Source organism: Anopheles aquasalis, chromosome 2, assembly GCF_943734665.1.
Source record: "Anopheles aquasalis chromosome 2, idAnoAquaMG_Q_19, whole genome shotgun sequence".
Lineage (NCBI taxonomy): Eukaryota > Metazoa > Arthropoda > Insecta > Diptera > Culicidae > Anopheles > Anopheles aquasalis.
In genome coordinates, this window is record NC_064877.1 from 14,272,684 (window position 1) to 14,290,254 (window position 17,571).

General features: G+C 47.1%; 4 protein-coding genes across 8 annotated transcripts in view; 2 read left to right on the forward strand and 2 right to left on the reverse strand.

The window, feature by feature from the left end:
* The window catches only part of LOC126573913 (uncharacterized), a 57,852-nt gene extending 45,551 nt beyond the window's left edge, over positions 1-12,301 (reverse strand). The window contains exons 1-2 of one of the 5 annotated variants that reach the window (XM_050233770.1): positions 12,193-12,301; positions 8,106-9,004 (exon numbers count right to left, since the gene is read on the reverse strand). In XM_050233770.1, the coding sequence (XP_050089727.1) occupies positions 8,106-8,282 (177 nt within the window). In that variant the 5' untranslated portion in view covers positions 8,283-9,004; positions 12,193-12,301. The other 4 variants (XM_050233776.1, XM_050233771.1, XM_050233769.1 and 1 more) reach the window with 4 other exon arrangements.
* Positions 12,302-12,854: 553 nt separating this feature from the next.
* Positions 12,855-13,417, reverse strand: LOC126568896 (39S ribosomal protein L55, mitochondrial). The gene is made up of 2 exons (XM_050225575.1): positions 13,135-13,417; positions 12,855-13,070 (listed from the first exon to the last, which is right to left on the reverse strand). Exons 1-2 carry the CDS (start codon positions 13,327-13,329, stop codon positions 12,924-12,926), a joined length of 342 nt encoding a protein of 113 aa, XP_050081532.1. The 5' UTR covers positions 13,330-13,417; the 3' UTR covers positions 12,855-12,923.
* Positions 13,418-14,618: 1,201 nt separating this feature from the next.
* LOC126572517 (uncharacterized) lies at positions 14,619-15,489 on the forward strand. Its single transcript, XM_050231891.1, has 2 exons — positions 14,619-15,359; positions 15,430-15,489. The coding sequence occupies exons 1-2, from the start codon at positions 14,619-14,621 to the stop codon at positions 15,487-15,489; spliced, it is 801 nt and encodes a 266-aa protein (XP_050087848.1).
* Positions 15,490-16,562: 1,073 nt separating this feature from the next.
* On the forward strand, positions 16,563-17,248 carry LOC126572518 (uncharacterized). The gene is made up of 3 exons (XM_050231892.1): positions 16,563-16,926; positions 16,993-17,054; positions 17,189-17,248. Exons 1-3 carry the CDS (start codon positions 16,563-16,565, stop codon positions 17,246-17,248), a joined length of 486 nt encoding a protein of 161 aa, XP_050087849.1.
* The last annotated feature ends 323 nt before the right edge of the window (positions 17,249-17,571 follow it).

Consider the following 17,571-nt stretch of genomic DNA (forward strand, 5'->3'; position numbering starts at 1 on the left):
GATCACGCAAAGAACCTCGCAACCTCCACAACGCGCACAATCCAATTTACTGCTCTCATTTGGCTGTCATTAGATCCACACCACAGACCATCGAAGGCCCCCATCATATCGCATCGCATACACAGCAGCGAACGGTTCTGCGACTCAACCGACCAACCGACCGACTAACGGTCAGTCAGTGCGCGCACTGTCGGTGGTTTCTGCCGCTTAGTTCCCACCTTTAAACGAGCTCTCTTTATCAAACCGCACACTCAGCTTCTTCTTCTGCTGGCTGCCCAATTCCGCGGCTTCACCACACAATAACAGAGCCGAACGAAGCAAGCACGAGAAGCAGTGAAGGTCAACTAGTTGTGCACAACCACCAACCCCATTCATGACGAGGAATCCCCGCCCCCTCCGCGTTGGAAAGGGAGTTCCCGAGGGAAGAAGATCGATGTTCCATTACCGACCGGCGGCCGACGTTCAATAAATCCTTCTCCGCGATGCTTCTCCCGGTAATTGACGCACCGATGGATGCTCATGATGATGATGATGATGATGGCGATGGTGCCAGTGCCGAAAGAGCTGAAGAGATCACAAAGTATAAAGAGAGAGAGACGCATCTCGATCGCGGCAGAACTAGCTCCAGAGCGAGATCGATCATCAAGAGGTGGAATCGAACGACTGGCCTCATACGCCATCATGACGGTGGCGGGGATTGGAAGCCAAATGAAAATAGTTGTTTATCCCCTCTGCCTGCTCCTGCTCCTTACGGTATATGTTGGATTTTGCTCACTTCAATTACAACCGGCCAATTCCCGAGGAACTGAGAGGAGAGAGGTGCAGAAGAACGGTGGAAACTATTCGCGTTTCACACAACCCCGTGCCTTGTTTCGTTTACTAGGTCAACTGCACTTTTGGCAAACGAGTTCCTCCTTCTTCTCTCTTCGCTCTTCGTGAGGTGAATTTCGCGAGAAGACGATCGTCGAAGCGCATGGTTGCAATCGCCTAATGAAGATCCTTTATTGTCGATGAGCTTCATCGAATATCGGTAGCAACAACAAGCGATAAGCTGTTCGATCGTTACGTTCTCCGTGGGGCCTAATTGGAAATCTCAACAAAAATCGCGTCATACCCTCCCCCCCCTCTGAACGTCAGCAGCATGTGACACATGTGACCAACGTGAGCGCGAATGATAATGAACCCGGATCGGCGAATGATGATCCGGTTGTAGTGGCCGGTTGAGTTGCCGACGGATGCGGATTTATGATGGAGCAGCAAGCGCGCGCAAACACGATTAAACGACCACCAGCGCAGTCCGGCGGTGAAGGACCGCAGCACGAACTCTGCAGCTTGCAAAAGCCACCAGTCTCCTCTCTACTTGCATCCCTGCGGTCCTTTTAGCCCCTCTCTCTCTGGGCTCTTCCCAAGAACCTTCCGTGTAATCGGAAACGTGATCAGCAGTAACCAGTTGCTGCAGTTGCTGCTGCTGCTGCTGCTTGGATTCCGTGCTGTGGAGCTGCAAGCCGGCTGGTTATCTGCTGTACGCGATCGGAAAGCCTTAATATGTTGGCTAAACTTCCGATCACGATTTAGCCTCGCGACACCGACGACAGAGCGCTCCACGGCGTACGTTGACGACGATGCCAAGGTCCTGTGCTGCTGCTGCTGCGTCGATCAACGGAGCGGTCGCCGGTCGAGAAAGCTCAATGACCCTCTCTCTCACCGCACCTTCCTTCCAGTTACGATCAAGTTCATGATCGGATCGTGTCGATGTTCAAGGAAATGCACGTGCCAGCGGAAGTCCAGCGGCAAAACAAACGATTCGCTCGCGTCGAGTCGTCGTTCGGGTTGGGGCATCATCGACGGCGACGATTAGGAGCCACCACCACGCCACCACTCGAGACTGCATAAATTAATTGCGTGCGATCGGGGTCCGCACGCCAAGGCAAGGCAAGGCCATCGTCGCAAGGCATCGTGCGAGGTGTGGTTCCCGGGTGATCGAGACGACGACGACGACGACCGCGGAGCTATTACATCGAGTGTCTCACACGCCGCGTTTACGGTGCGTCACGCAATGGAACGCTCTCAGAATGGAGATTGCTTCTCGTGCGAGAGACGTTCGGGGATTGTGGGGATTGGAATCATATCGGCGAGGCCAGAGTTAAGTGTCTGTCACACGCGGAATCGGAGCATGACGGACCGGGTGGTACGTACGGCACCTACTTGGTGACATCATGGAATGAAGGGCAAGCGCCCTGAACGAAGTATTGTTGTCTGATCTGATGCTGCTGTCGGTATCATGGACCGTTTTCAGAAAGGCATGAATTGCAGGTTAATGATCATTCCTGGACCGCTATTTTTGAACTCATCTTCTGAGGGCAATTGAAGTTCCATTCGTGGAGCAGCTCTAAGCTCAATCTCAAAGAAAAGATTAATTCTGGAGCACTTTAGCTGCATTCCTATTTCACGTTTACTTGCTCTGTAGCTGTACCAGAATTGCATTGCGTTAAATCGTAGACTAAACAACGAATTGTCGATCGAAGAGTTCCAGCCAAAAGGAACCTTAATTTCTCCCTAATTTTCCTTGGTTTTTCCCCCCTTTTCCAAGTTCTGGATGAAGATTTCGATGAAATCCTCTGATTTTTAATACTTTTTCAACCGTAAATTGCGCATATTTTGTTGTTAAGCCTTGACCTGTGCATAAATCATCCTTAAATATACTCTTTCTTTGGCACAAAGGAGGAAGGTACTGAGAGTATAAGTCCACTTATCGCTCGCTAATTTGCATTCCATATAATAAATTCCAGACTCAGATCTCATCAGGATCATCTTTTAGTTCTCGTACATATCACATTACATCAGTAACATCTCTCATTTTTCAATTGCGAACTGTTCCAATATTTCCAATTTTCCCAAATGATACAATGAAATTTCAAGGATAATACAGTATTATAGTGTTTTAGCACGATTTACTACCGCTTTTCTAGGGAAATGCTCCCCTTTTTCATCAAAACTGATGTCCAGCTAACCTCATGACATATTTATTCTTCTATTGACATGAATTCTTCAGATACAACCAGGCAAAATGCATGGAATCCTAAATCTAGCTCAATATTTTTGTGAAATATACCCCCGAAAAAAGGCAAACCTACCTGCCAGATGGTAAACTTATCGCAGACAAACATCGAGCCCACTTTACTGCCTTCACCACCATCGGGGTGGACGTACTGGGACACTCCAGTATAGGAACACTTATCAGTCTCTCAGCCCTATTGATGATCAACCCTCGGAATCGATCTGAAATAAATTGACCACCAGTCGCGATGATGGCCGATTGGATCACGCTTATCGTAATCGCCACAGTACGCACCATATGACCGCTCCGCTGATGAGACCAAATAAAATCCAACTTCAGCCGCATTGCATTTACCAGGGGAGCTTTCCACGAGGATTCCCCGTTCATTGAAACAGTTCGATCCGAGCGCGCGCAAACCGGTAACATTCAGTGTCATGAAAATTCAAATTTTCTCACCTTGCAGTGCACTGATGGCTCCTTCAAATCACCAGATACCCCCCACAGGTGGGCACTAAAGTTTCACATGCGGCAATTCCAAATCCGATCACCGGGTAACGGTAATTGAAACATGATTCTCTCCCTCCAAAAAGGGGAGGCCTCATAAATAGCGGGATCACGTCGATCGAGAGCCCAGGGTGACTGACAAAACATTGATTGCTCCTTGGCGCGCCTGCCGCGCGGCCTCACTCGGGAAAGCCGCTGAAAAATGATCTATTCAGGGACACGGCGGGGGGGGTGGGGGGAACAGAGGCGGGGAGGAAACGGCGATTTCCGAGCGAAAGTGGCGCCGATGGATCCAACTAATTAATAATGGTTTGGCGGGAAAATGTGGCCGGAGCCTAGGAGCGCCTGGCTGGTGTGCCTGAAAATGCCCCAAAACGGATCGCATAAATCAAACCGAGACAACCTGAACAACCAATGAGCATGTATGGCCGTTAGGTGGCTCACTATTTTCAATTTTAATTATCTAAAACCTCTCGCGGAGGGCCCAGGAGGTGAGATTACAATAAAACAGCATGCGCAAACTAAACAATTAACTTGCCTAGTAGTGCGCTCGGATGATTAATGAACTTGCTGCTGCTAGCGAGTCGCAGTTTTGGCATAACACGCACTCGCAATGGCCGAGGAAAGTTTCGCCACTAAAATGCACAGCTCTTCTCCTTCTTCTTAGCCAATTTATTAATTCAACAAAAATCAGTGAAAGGAATCACCAACACGCGGGGAGCAGCGTGCGGCGAGTGTGTTTACGCATATTTCGCGCAATCCAAATGCTGCAACAGTAGCAGCGCGCTCTTGATGGTCAGCATATTTCGGGAATCGAAAGTCGGTGATTTCGTTTGATGCGCCGGCAGACAGTCCAGCAGTCCCCAAAGGGGGGTGTGAGAAGAAAATCTCGTTCACTTTCACCTCCAACACTGGACTTTGCAAAAAACAAAAAGGGATCGCGATCGAATGGCGATCCTTGCTTATCTCTGTTGGCATTCCCCTCGTTGGTATCTTCGTGGCATTCTTAAAGTGCGTGATGCGCGTTACTTCCCCTCCCTCCCTTAAGCTGCGAGGCGATTATCCGTTGGTTTCCAAGAAAATTCCATCCACGTTATCACCAGGTGGTGGGTTAAGCCACGATAAAAGCCTTCGAAAAAACGTTCGACGTTCGACGAAATCATCCCTCTATCAGCTTAATAATCAGCTGCCTTTTCTTCTCGAACCCAATCGAACAAGGAAACAGTGTTGCGGCGGCTGCGGATTGGAACCTTTTTGGCCGGCGCCACTGACGCCGACCACCAACGTCACCGCGCTGATAAGATGAACGACGCGCGCGCGCCGCACAATGGAGCTGCGATGAGCGCTTTTGGGCGCTGGAAATCTTTACGCCACATCTCCTCTCTCGGCCACATGTAGGAGAAAAGCGGCGGCAGCAGCAGCATTGCAGATAGCATCAGAAAGCTTGTGGTGTGATCTGCGCTGCTTTCTAAATCAAGCCATACCAAGGCTGCAGCTGCTGCCATCGGACGGAAATGGTTTTTCGTTTATCGATTATTATTTTTCCGATAAGTTTCGCTTCGAATATGGATTTTTTTTCCTTTTGGCATAGGTTTGTTTGGTTTGAGATTCATATGTTTCGGTATTATTACGCCGCTCTCGTTACTTTGAGCCAACAAGCAAATAAGGTACATCAAACATCAGCTTGCATCTCTCCCATAAGGTGGCAGCATGAAAAAAAAAATGGTACCATAAAATCGGCAGGCACGGTGGGTGATGGATGGAAGCCCTAAATGTAAAAGGGTAGGGGGAAAAAAATCGAACACAAAACCAATCAACTCTGACCCGCTAAAACCGTTTTTTCACTTCTTCTACGCTCCCTGCGCGCGCGGCAAGGCGGCAGTGAAGCGCGAAAGTGATATTTACATCCCCCGAAACGTCCAAGACGAAAAACGGTTTCAAATGGTTTGTAAAATCAAACCCTCACATCAGCACAGACCGAGCAAATGGTCGCGCGGATTAGAAATCGAGGCGAAATTACATGGCACAATATTTCAATTTCAAGCGTCGCAAAGTGACGAACCAGTTGCCACATTAGATTCGTTGGTTAATGATTTGTTCTCGCGTGGAAAGTTTTGGAGGGAAAATACTCCCGAGAGGGAACTTTCGCCGAAAATAAGGGGAGGCAAACTGTTTACCAACAGAGCATTGCCGATAAGTCTAGACACCCCACCCCCGTAGACGCAAATCTAATTCGTTTCGCATTAACTCACGATGATTGCGATCGATTGCCGTTGGGACGTAGCAATCCATGAATTTTGGCTCGTCATAAAAGCTATCAACAGCCACATTCCTTGATAAAACCCCACTTGTGTTACTGGCGTACTGCATGTCATGATAGCTGCAAGGTATGTTCCTATCAGCCATCGGAACGTGTCTATTATGACCAACCAAGGGTGGCGGCGCTGTCACATGACGCAAAACCATATTGAGTCTGGCGAGGTAGACTCGCCTCCTACTTTGGTCTCGCTACTCTCCAAGGTGTTTCCGTGAGTTCGGCGAGCGTTTCAAAGGTTCCTACGACCTTCGTCGAATCAATGCTTTCCTTAATCCAATTTAGAAGCTGAAGTTCTACTGGTAGTAGTACACCATGCGTCCTAATAGTATGTTCCAGCAAGGCAATCGACACTCTGGATCAGGATTCTTCAGATTGCAAAGCTAAATACGATTTTACAAAGATTCCATTTGCATTAAATTGTCTCTAGCCCAATTCCAAGTAATGAGCGATACGGTTCCAGCAGCCACTTCTCAAGTACGCACAGCACCATTACCTGTAAACTAGTGCATAGCAAATAACCCAAAATGAAGGCCAAAATGGCGTGAAATTTAAACTGGCTTTCCCCTCCGAAATGATTTACGCATACGATACACGATTGGTTGGCAAACAGATTTATCTTCATTTCGACACCCAGCAGCGATTTCCAACCGGTTACCCTTAATCGTGAATTTTCCGAATTGAATTCCGCCTCAGGGAGCCAAAAATGAGGGGGAATTCGCAAGACATTCTGCGGCTTCAATCGACGAGCAAAACCTCCACTTCCACCACCGAATGCGAATCACGAGATTCGCGAGCCCGCGCGTCATTGTGACGTTGGACCATTGGCCATCGAGACATCACGTGCGCAGCAGCAGCTATCTCACTAAACACATTGTTGCGCGTTATCAATCGATCCATGATCGATCGCTAATGGTGATGACGAGACATGTCAGGTCGGTCCAGTTGTAACGATAACCACCATCACCACCACCCACCCCAACCAATCGATGCAGCATAACATAACGATGTGCATGAATGACCGTGGTATGGTGGCGCTGTTAAAGACCTCCCCCCGGGGAGGTGGGCGAGTGAAAACGAGAATTGATCATGCCGAGGCAGAAGCGCGCCCACCATCCATAACAACCCAACCTGCCTGCCGGTGGTGACGGGCCTGCTGGCATCTCTCACCGACGACGAGATAAGAGGAGAGTTAGCGGCGGCGACGACGACGGCGACGGCGAAAAAGTGAAAAGTCGTCATCAGCGCCGGGCGGATGCGGGCTTGTGGTGGTGGTTTGGTCGCGGATGGGATGGGTGGTTTTCGGAAAATGGAAGCATCGTCAGCAGGTGGTGACCACCTGACTGACTGACTGAGTGGCTGGCTGGCTGAGACCGGAGCGGTATGTTGTTTCGAGCGTGATTTCCTTTTTCGCCAGTAAAAAGAGAAAATCTCTTAGCGCCGGAACGCCTGCGGTGTGTATGTGCGAAGGGTGTGTATTGGGGGACACTATGGCACACATGAACATACAAACATCTAGCGTAACCAAGATGCAGACTAGACAAAATGAGCTATAAGCATCACCTTTCGAACAGGGGAAAGGACATTTGTACCTCCCAACGGTGGTTGTCATTATCGTGAAAAGGCTTGCATCAAATTAAAACATATTATACCAGTTAATCAAAAAGGTCTTGAGTCTCAATTCGTCTGAATGATTTATTTAGGCGTTCTTTAGACCCCACGAATATTTTCTTTAAAAAAGATCGAATTAGTTTGTTGAGTTTGAAGATCTGTGAATTTTAAATTCCGAATCCATAGTCTACTTCGTCCTTTCTACCACCATTAGCTCTGAATTTACTTCAGGAATAGTTGGCTATGAGGTAGCTAAACCCAATTTTAGATTTGGGTTTGAAGAAAAAACTATCTTCCAAACAAAAATGTCAATACTGAAATAAAAAAAATCAAATTGTGGCCACAATAACAAGTTATTCTTTAGAATCAATATTTAGTTTCAAAGAAACGCCCATTGGGTACAAACAAAATGTTTACGAAAAACAAATCGCGCTCATCGCAAAGCATAAACGAATTGGAAGGGATAAAGGGCTAGCAACCAAGGAACATATTATTATTTTCCACGCTATGCGCAGCTGGCAGCAGGCCAATAATCCCCTCACAAAAAGACACACGAAATGTTATGAGTTTTCCCTACGATTCCGTAAGGACGCTACCTCCTACCACGACGAGACTTACCTTGTACACCTCGGAGAAGAACCCGGAGCCGATGTGCTCGCGGTGGAAATCATCCAGACAGTACAGCGCCGAGACGGCTGTTCGCAGTGCCCGGCACGACGGTCCGGTAACGGAGCGATCGGAGCAGCCAGTGCGGTTCAATGGCGGCCCCGGGCCACTGTGTTGTCCGACGTTCATCTTTATCAGCTCACCGAAATCAACGTGGCACACGGTAGAGGTAGAAACGACGGTACCGACGACGACGCCGGTGACGATCGGTCGCGATGAGCTGTTTTGCGTGGAGTTTTACACTTCAAGGATCCACTCGCGACGTTACTGCTGCTGCACATCGCTCACCGGCGGCTGCCACTTCTCCTCGTCGCTGGCAGCCTCGTGGCAGCTCCAACACACAAACACCCGCCCGGCCACTTCCCCCTTCCGCGGAAGGGAGATAATCCACCAAGGACCTGTGGCTTTGATTGCTGTGTATGTGTGTGTCGCGTATATGATTCCAGGAAGAAAAAAAACACACTCCTATTATCAGCACACCACCTTCCACTACTTTTTCTTCACCTGCTCTACACCAACACCTTAGTAACTAACGCACGTTTGAAGGGACACTTCATTTAGGATCAAGTTAAGGATCACCTCGCACACGGAACACCACTGATCCACGGAACAAGCATCCGCGAGCCACGTCAGATGCGCTTTTGCGCATCAATTCTTACTGCAACTGGCCGGGTGCAACAAAAGTTCACTTGCATCTCCTTGTATCAATCCGTTGTTTTGGGTTTGGCAAAACGGAGTCTCAATCGGTTCGATCTGTTTCCGGGCCGCCCTTTTCGGCATTAGCAGCTACGATGCTCCTCTTCTCGTTCGATTTGCTGTTGGCGCGCCTACTGCCGCCACTATGCTGGCTACTGCGTTTGGAGAACGGTTAGAAAGACGACGTTAGTAGTAGGCACGACGTGCGATCAAAAGCGGTGGGAAAGTGATTGGTGGTGGTGGTGGTGGTCGTAGCGATCAGACCTACCACCTAAACCCCTTCTCCTCTCTGGCTTGTCGATGCTCGCAGGAGAGGGGGATTCGGTTGTGGTCGCTCGCGGTTTGGACAATTGTCACTCGTCTCTCGTGCGACTCCCCGGACGCACCACTACCTTACAAGAACATCGATGGACGACTGTCCGGGCGAGGGTGCGCTGAACTCGAGGTAGATCCAACTCGAGCACCCACGCACGCCACTACAATCGCGCACTCCTCTTTTCGTTATCACCACTGCGCGACGTTAATCATGTTTGTCGTAAACATTTTCGTTCGGATCGTTCGGGCACGGTGCTTAGGGGATCGCTGGCAATGATGGAAGGTAGCGATAGCTAGATTGCATGCGAGTGTGTTATCTTTGGCACCTCGACCTGGACCCTGTGTGCTTCTAAAAGTATAAAAGTGACGTTCGTCTGCGCCATAATAAAACGATTAAATATGCAACAATAACAGCAAGGTGTAAATATTGCATAAATATCAAAATACAAAACCATGCCCTTGGCAGTCTCTACTCCCCTAGGGAGAGGGAGAGAGAGGGTTTTTGGGCGATTTGATTCCCGGCCAGATAGGCCCTCTCGAGTGCTTATCATCGTCCTCTGGAGAGGGCCACGCGATATCGCGACACGTTCTCCAATCCAACACTGGTGTAGATGTATGCGAGCGCAGGTGACAACGCGGATGACGTTACCCACATACCATCATCACACGGCAGGCTGACAAGAACACGACAAGTTTTCGCTGGAAAAGAGATAAGATAAGTGTACGGCCATGGCGTTCTGGCGAAAACGTCCAGCGCGATCCAGGGGAGTCCATCTGCGGTGATAATTTGATGAAACTTTTTTGGACCAGTGAACGTTGGAGATCACAAAACGATCGTTCTTCTCCTCGCGACTGACCAATGTCTCAAGGCCACATTCTATTTACACCTTTTCTCCCACCCATACGGATGCGGGACGCGAGATAACAAATTTCAGAGGGTTTTTAGTCAGCAGTCGTGGTTTTGATGGAAGAGATCAAGGTCGAAGCGCTGTCGTATCGTAGTGGTCGTCTGTGGCCACGAAAACAACAAGTTGAGTTGATTGAGTTCAATAGGTTTTTGATCGACACTCGTTGCGGTACACCACGCTTAAACTTAGTAGGCCTGGGACCACCGAAAAGGGAATAAAATGTGCACTTAAATGATGTGACCGCAAGAGGAAAACCAACGAGTCGAGTGGTTGAATTTATAATTAAAATCCAAATACAGCGCTCTTGGCCGGATGCCAGCGCATGAAGCCGGACATCAATGGATCCGAAAATCTTGGCAACATCCAATGCCAGTCCCACTAGAACCTTCCAAAAGGCGCTTGATTCATTCAAGAGAATGCTACCATTTACGTAAGTAAATCTCGTGTTTCTTAATCGAAGCGACCAAAGCGTATTTATTTATTTCTCATAAATATCCGTCACACGGTGAGACAGGAAGAAATGTTTCAAAATATGCATCGCGATGCGTTACTAATTAATAGCTTCTGCCTGATGGTGGACGCTCGTGCACAGATGTTTTCCGTACGCAAAGCAAGCAGGATTAAGATCTCGATCTCGCGCCGAACCACGAGAAAAAAAGCCGGATGTGCCGGAAGGCGGGCAGGGCCACTAAGCCGTTCCCCCCGTTCCGTTCGCAACGACGGATGGAAAAACGGTGGCACGGCGACGGCGATGCTGTTGCTGGGAACGCTAAAATGCTCCCACACACATACAGAAACGCATAAATTGTGATGCTGTTGGCATGGAGGAGGCAGGCGTGGAAAGATGCTGCTCCGCGGCAAGGCAGACGAATTCCATTCGTTTTGGGAAGAACGAACGGCGGTTTGAGAAGGAAGCCGGTATGCTCTAAGCCACACTCGCTTCCCCCTTCTGTCCACAACGCCGCCGGAGTCCAACTGATCTGCGAAACGCATTTTCTAGTTTCTAAAAATACGGAGTCCCCAGCAGAATGCATTCCACCAAGGCAGAACCAGGAGTACCAGAGGCTCCATGTGGGGCGGAGGGAGCACGCACAGAGTAGTAGGCGATCTGGATGGATCACCCTGTGCCGTGACTGGGGAAAAAGGGGAAAACTGTAAACAACGCGCTCAAGATGACATTTGCCCATCGCCTCCTTTGAGACAGAAAGGTACAGAAAACCATCTCGCGCTCTCTCTCTCTCTCTCTCTGTCTTTCTCACGAGACTAGAACTGTACTTCACGGAGTTTTCCTTTGCTTTTTCGCCAGCATTCGCACGTGATAGGAAGGAAGAAGAAGCGATTCCGTTGTCGGGAGGGAAGATGCTGTAACCAGTACCAACCCATGCAAGGGAGAAACGCATCCGTGGTTCGTCCTTCTCACACCATTCCGCCGCACTTGCTGGTGCACTCGGCAGCGAAGGAATGCATCGCGATGCAGTGGCAAGGAGGAGATGCGCGTTCCGCTGGACTTGCCATTTGACCGTTGCACCATGACATCGCCACCACCAGCACCACCACAAGCATTGCGTTACGCACAACCCCGTACACCTGGGGCACACAATTCGTGGAAAAACTCGTAGCCCTCCCTTTGGCCGCAGCCCTCACACTCGTACGCACTTTTCACTTTATTGCGCCTTCGGTTGCTTCGGTTTATTTGGTGTAATTTTCGAGAAAATTCCTTCGCTACCGCACACCCGTAGAGGCTACCAGCATAAACTCGGAGGGGAATTTAGTTTCACTCCAAAGAAAACAACAACCCCTCGCAGCACAGCGTTTGTAGCGGCGGTTCGCGGGACACTCGGTGGAAAACTGGATCGAAAAATGGTCACTACGATGCACCATCAAACCCCCGGGGATAACAGGAAACGCACTTTACCTCACAGTCGCGTGGAAAACGGAGGAAATTGCTGCATACCGTGAGCATCTATAACGGCGTCGATGGTCATGGTTTACGGGAAATGGAAAACAGTAGGTGATGCTCTTCGGAGGAGATGAAACTCCATTTCGTACAATCCGTGAGTTTTCTTGGCACACACTCGCGACGCACACCACCAGTTTGCTTATCACTTTAGGAAATTTACCTTCAGGAAGGATGGGATAAGATAACTATCGTTATTTATTTATCACCCTCATCGTACGCACAACAAAACTAAAATCGCAACGCTCGTTGTTGCTCGTTCGGCCGCCGCGAGAAGAGTGCGAGAGTGAGCGTGCGAGCGATTCTCTCGAATGAAAATTTGGTTTGAAAAGTACCTAGCACAGAGGTGCTATACGATATTCCTCCTTCCAGCATCAATGTTTCATTTATTTGTCCCATCGATTAAAGGACTTTCTTAAAGGATTTTTAAATTACAAATGAAAATCAACAATTTAGTTAGAAAATTCTACTATTTTACAGCAAAAGAAGCGATTTAACTGGAAGCGCACGAGAGAGAGCAAATTTCTCGTAAAATAGAGAGCATAACGAAAAGTATGCACAAACACACTCACACGGTGTTTTCAAAAAACCTGTGTGTATGTGTGAGCGATGTTGCGCAAAAAACATTTGTACAGCCGCACAAAACCCGCATAGCGATTCCTTCTGCGGCTCTAGAAATTCATAAAATTACGGAGATGAATACAATTTATTAAAAATTAACAAATTTATTAGGAATATTAGCCTCGCATCGATACTGGAATTTAATAACGAAGAAATCAAAACGTTTCTTGCTGAGTAGAAAAGTACATCATCGAACAAGAGAACTTTCTAGCTCATCAACAAGTCGAATCTACGACGCTTTATTTACAACTATTTCGTCCAACTATTCCTGATCTACTTCCGTTTCATATACTTCAGATACTTGTTGGCGTTAAACGTATCCTCGACATCGTCTTCGATCCGAATCTTTTGCTTTGGTTTACGCTTTTCGATACGCGCCTTACGCTCAGCCTCGGAAAGTGAACTCAGGTCCAGTGGAAGCTAAAAGTAGTGTTTAAAACGATTAGAAAATGCTTGTGCAAGTGATCTTCAGCGAGAGACTCACCTTGATGATCCTTCTGGGCTCGTGGTAGCTTATGTTGATGGTGGCCCCATCCGGGAGTACCATCATCGTGGGGTACCGCCGGGCATAGATGCTGCGATGCACTTTTACGACTGCGGCACTGTTGGAAGAAATGCAGCGTACAAAAGTGCCATTAAAATACGGTACAGCCGCTGGTATGAGCCTAGTTAGCTGCATCACGAAGGATTTGCAGGCGCCTTTTCCAGGATTGAATAACACAAAAAACCGGAAAGAATGTTTTGGTTTGCCCGTCGATGACAGCTGATCCCCCCAAACAACCACCGAAGGCGTGAAACGCGTTGCGCAGAGCGAACAGATGCACATAACGTGGTGTACGAGTACAGCAGCATACGCAAGTCCGATGGGTAAATGGCCCTTAAAACATAAACAACGTAAGGTACAAGTTTACGACTATGAACAAACTTGTTGAAAATCATCCTTTTTTTCTGAGAATTTCAAGTTATGGCTTCAAACAAACTTCTTGGAAATGAAGGAAATTGATGTTCAGACAGACGTTCGCTTACACTGTATCGATGTAAATTTAATGTTCAATTAACCCTCCACAACATTGCGATTACCTAGTTTGATGCCCTTTACCTGGTAAGAGATTAATGATTGAATTAATTGGTTGATTGGCTGTTAACTGTGTTTTAATAACTGACCTACGCCAACCCGTGAATAATTAAGAGTACCTTCACGTGGACAGTAGTTTATCTGAAAATAAAACTTGGCCAGTTGATTAGTATAAACGTTTTTTTAACTCTTTCGCTGAAATCCAGCCACCTAATTTTGGTGTTCATAGCACACCCAGCTCACGAATAGGAATGTTGTTGCCTTTCCACCATTCATCATGCTACAACGATCGCTATGCTCACCACATTCTCGACCAACACTGTCGGGTCAATAAATAATCAATTAATAAGTTCCCTGTCCAATTAATAACCCTTTGTAAACCGTGGGCGGCATCGGGCGTTTAGTGATGTGCCAAGTGTTGACCCCAGTACCGGCAACATCTCAAAGCGCATAATTATGTTGCCAGAATCTCGACCAGAATTTATCTCAAGGAGCAACTTTATTAAACGATTCCGGAGAGCGTTCTGGATACAGCATGCCTTCGGAGTGTCCTCTGTTTTTATAAAAAGCAACGGAAAATGTAGTGTTCGTGAAACTCCGCCATTGATAATTGTTGGTATATTTGTAGCTCTGTATTTGCTGATCGCTTGGCTTGTCGTAGTCCATAATGAGGTTCTCTGTCTGTATAGGGCGAATGGTAATTCTCTGCCTCATTCGTCCTTCAGTGCAAAGGTTTTCTACTTCTCTTTTTTTGTCTATTTCTAGCTCATATGCTTGGACTGTTCTTCTACTTTGTGATGTTAGAAACGTTTCTAGCACTAATATGCTATAAATTTAACATCTTCAGTGCTTTCTGGCGACCATCGCAAACCTCGCTAGCACAATGCTGGGAGATGCTCGTTGTTAAAATATCCGATTTCCCCCTTCTGTACAACCGTACAGTGAACACCACTGTAGCATTTCGTATATTCTGGTGCTGGATGATCGTCCTATCGATATTGTTCATCGTTGTCCTACCAACACTGGTCATCAGATCCCCTGTAAAACTAATGCACGATATTAACCACTATATGCTTTTCTTTATGCGTATGTTTGCCTATCTGGCTCAGGCTAGCATTTGCGCTTCCTTTGGCCTCTTTGCAATGTTGGTGCGAAGTTTGATTCGCGCGTTACAAGCATTTCTTCGCGAGGGTACCGTGAGTGCGAACCAAATGCGGTCCATCATTCAACTCTATCGTCACGTGTGTCAGATGATCGACTGCTTTTGTGCGGTGTACGGTTGGACATTGCTGCTAATTTTTTTCGAACATTTCATCATCATAACCGATCGGTCTTTTTTTGCCATCCGCATGTACCGTTTGTCCGCTGATCTAACCATTACGCACGTTTTAAGAATGATAAGCACCTGGATAATGCCACTGTTCATCAATGATTTCCTACTAACTGGTTCATGTACCGCAGCAGAAACAGCATTGCATGAGTTTGAAAAGGATTTGTGCAACTACGGAAAACTGTATGAGGATAATGAAGAGCTTGCTTTCATGGTAACAAGCTTCACGTTTTATGTTGCAGAGCCAAAAGCAAAATTTCGGATTCTGAATGCCTTTAACCTGAACCTCGCTGTTCTGTACGCGGTACGTTTAATTTTTCTTTGAATATCCACGCTTAAGAAGTTTTACAAGAGATTTTCCTTATCCTTTACAGACCTTCGGAGCTATAGCCACCTACCTAACCGTGTTTCTTCAGTTTGATCCAGTGCAATAAAACAAATTGCTTCGATTTGCGTTTAAGTGATGCTCTTGTTTACACACGAAGTAAAATGAAGAACGTTAGATTTTCAAATATTTTCCACCTCTTTCGACGTCGAACGCAGGATTTCTCAGGAACAGCGATTACAGTTGCAGTTCATAACACACCAAACTGGCGAATAAGAATGATTTCGCCCTTTGGTCATTTATCAAGATACAGTCATCTCTATGCTCCTTACATTATCGACCAATGCTGTCAACGCGATCAATAAATAATCAATATCAATTTACATGTTCAATGTCCAATTGATAGCTGTCCGCGAGCCTTGAAGAGCAATGAACGTTTAGTGATGTGCAAAGTGTTCAGTCCAGCACCAGCATCATCCAGCATCGTTTCATCACTCGTAATTATGTTACCCGAATCTGGACCAGAGCGTAGCTCAAGGAGCGACTTCCTTAGACGACTTCGCAGAGCATTGTGGATACAGCATTCCTTCGGCGTCTCGTCTGTTTCTATAGATACGAATGGAAAATGTCGGGTTCGTCTGACTGGACCGGCGATGATTGTTGCAATAAATACAGCTCTATACTTGCTGATCACCTGGCTTGTCCTGGCCCGAAATGAAGAGCTCCTCCTCTATTGGGAACAGGGTAATACATCAAATGTTTTGAAGCAGTTTCTCATACTCATCTAAACTTATCTTATTTTCAGCTGATACGTTAGGACTGTTCTTCTACTTTATAATTGCTGAAACGATTCTATCACTAATATGCTACACATTCAACATCTTCAGCGCTTTCTGGCGACCATCGCAAACCTCGCTAGCACAATGCTGGGAGATGCTCGTTGTTAAAATATCCGATTTCCCCCTTCTGTACAACCGTACAGTGAACACCACCGTAGCATTTCGTATATTCTGGTCCTGGGTGATCGTCCTATCGTTGGCCTATATCGTTATCCTACCGACGATGGTCCTCGAATCACCCGTTGAGTTAATGCACGATATTAACCACTATATGCTCTTCTTTATGCGTACGTTTGCGTATTTTACGCAAGCTATCATTTGCGCAATATTTGGCCTCTTTGCAATGCTGGTGTATAATCTGATCCGTGAATTGCAGGCCGTCCTTCGTTATGAAGTCGTGAGCTCACATGCTCTACGGTCCATCATTCAACTCTATCGTCACGTGTGTCAGATGATCGACTGCTTCTGTGCCGTGTACGGTTGGATACTGTTGCTAATTTTTTTCGAACATTTCATCATCATAACGGATCGGTCCTTTTTTGCTATCCACATGTACCGTTTGGTCCCTGACCTAACCATTCTGCACGTTTTGGAAATGCTAAGCGCCTGGGTTCTGCCGTTGATAGTTAATGATTTTCTTTTGACTGGTGCTTGTGCGGCCGCCGAGACGGCATTGCATGAGTTTGAAAAGGATTTGTGCAACTATGGCAAACTGTATGAGGATAATGAGGAGCTCGCTTTCATGATAACAAGCTTTACGTTCTATGTTGCAGAGCCAAAGCCAAGGTTTCGGCTGCTGAATGCCCTTAACCTGAACCCCACGCTTCTCTACGCGGTACGTTTAATTTTTCTTTGAATATCCACGTTTAAGAAGTTTTACAAGAGATTTTCCTTATCCTTTCTATCCAATCTATGCTTTGCGATGGTTTATGGAGATAAACATGACGATGTTTTCCCATTCTTTCACAGACGTTTGGCATCATATCATCCTACCTGACCGTCTTTCTGCAGTTCTCTCCGGTTGAATAAATCGCGGAAAACTACCGTTGCATTTAAAAGCGTTGCATTCGAATTGGGTTGTTGTTGACAGGGTGACCAAAGCAAGCGATTGACGTTTGTGACACACGCCAAGCGGGTGTGGGCGGTTGGGGGAGGGGTTTGTTTACAAAGAATGGCTTAAGATAAAACGGCGTTTGTGAAGAACAAAAAAGGTTTTTAGCATACAAAGTTATCATACCCCGTGACTCACAACCGCAGTGGCACCATTTCGTAATCCCCAAACACAATGTGTACCGTTTAATAACCATAACGAAGTAGTACCCGAGCCCGACTTCCGCGATGGCTTACTCGTC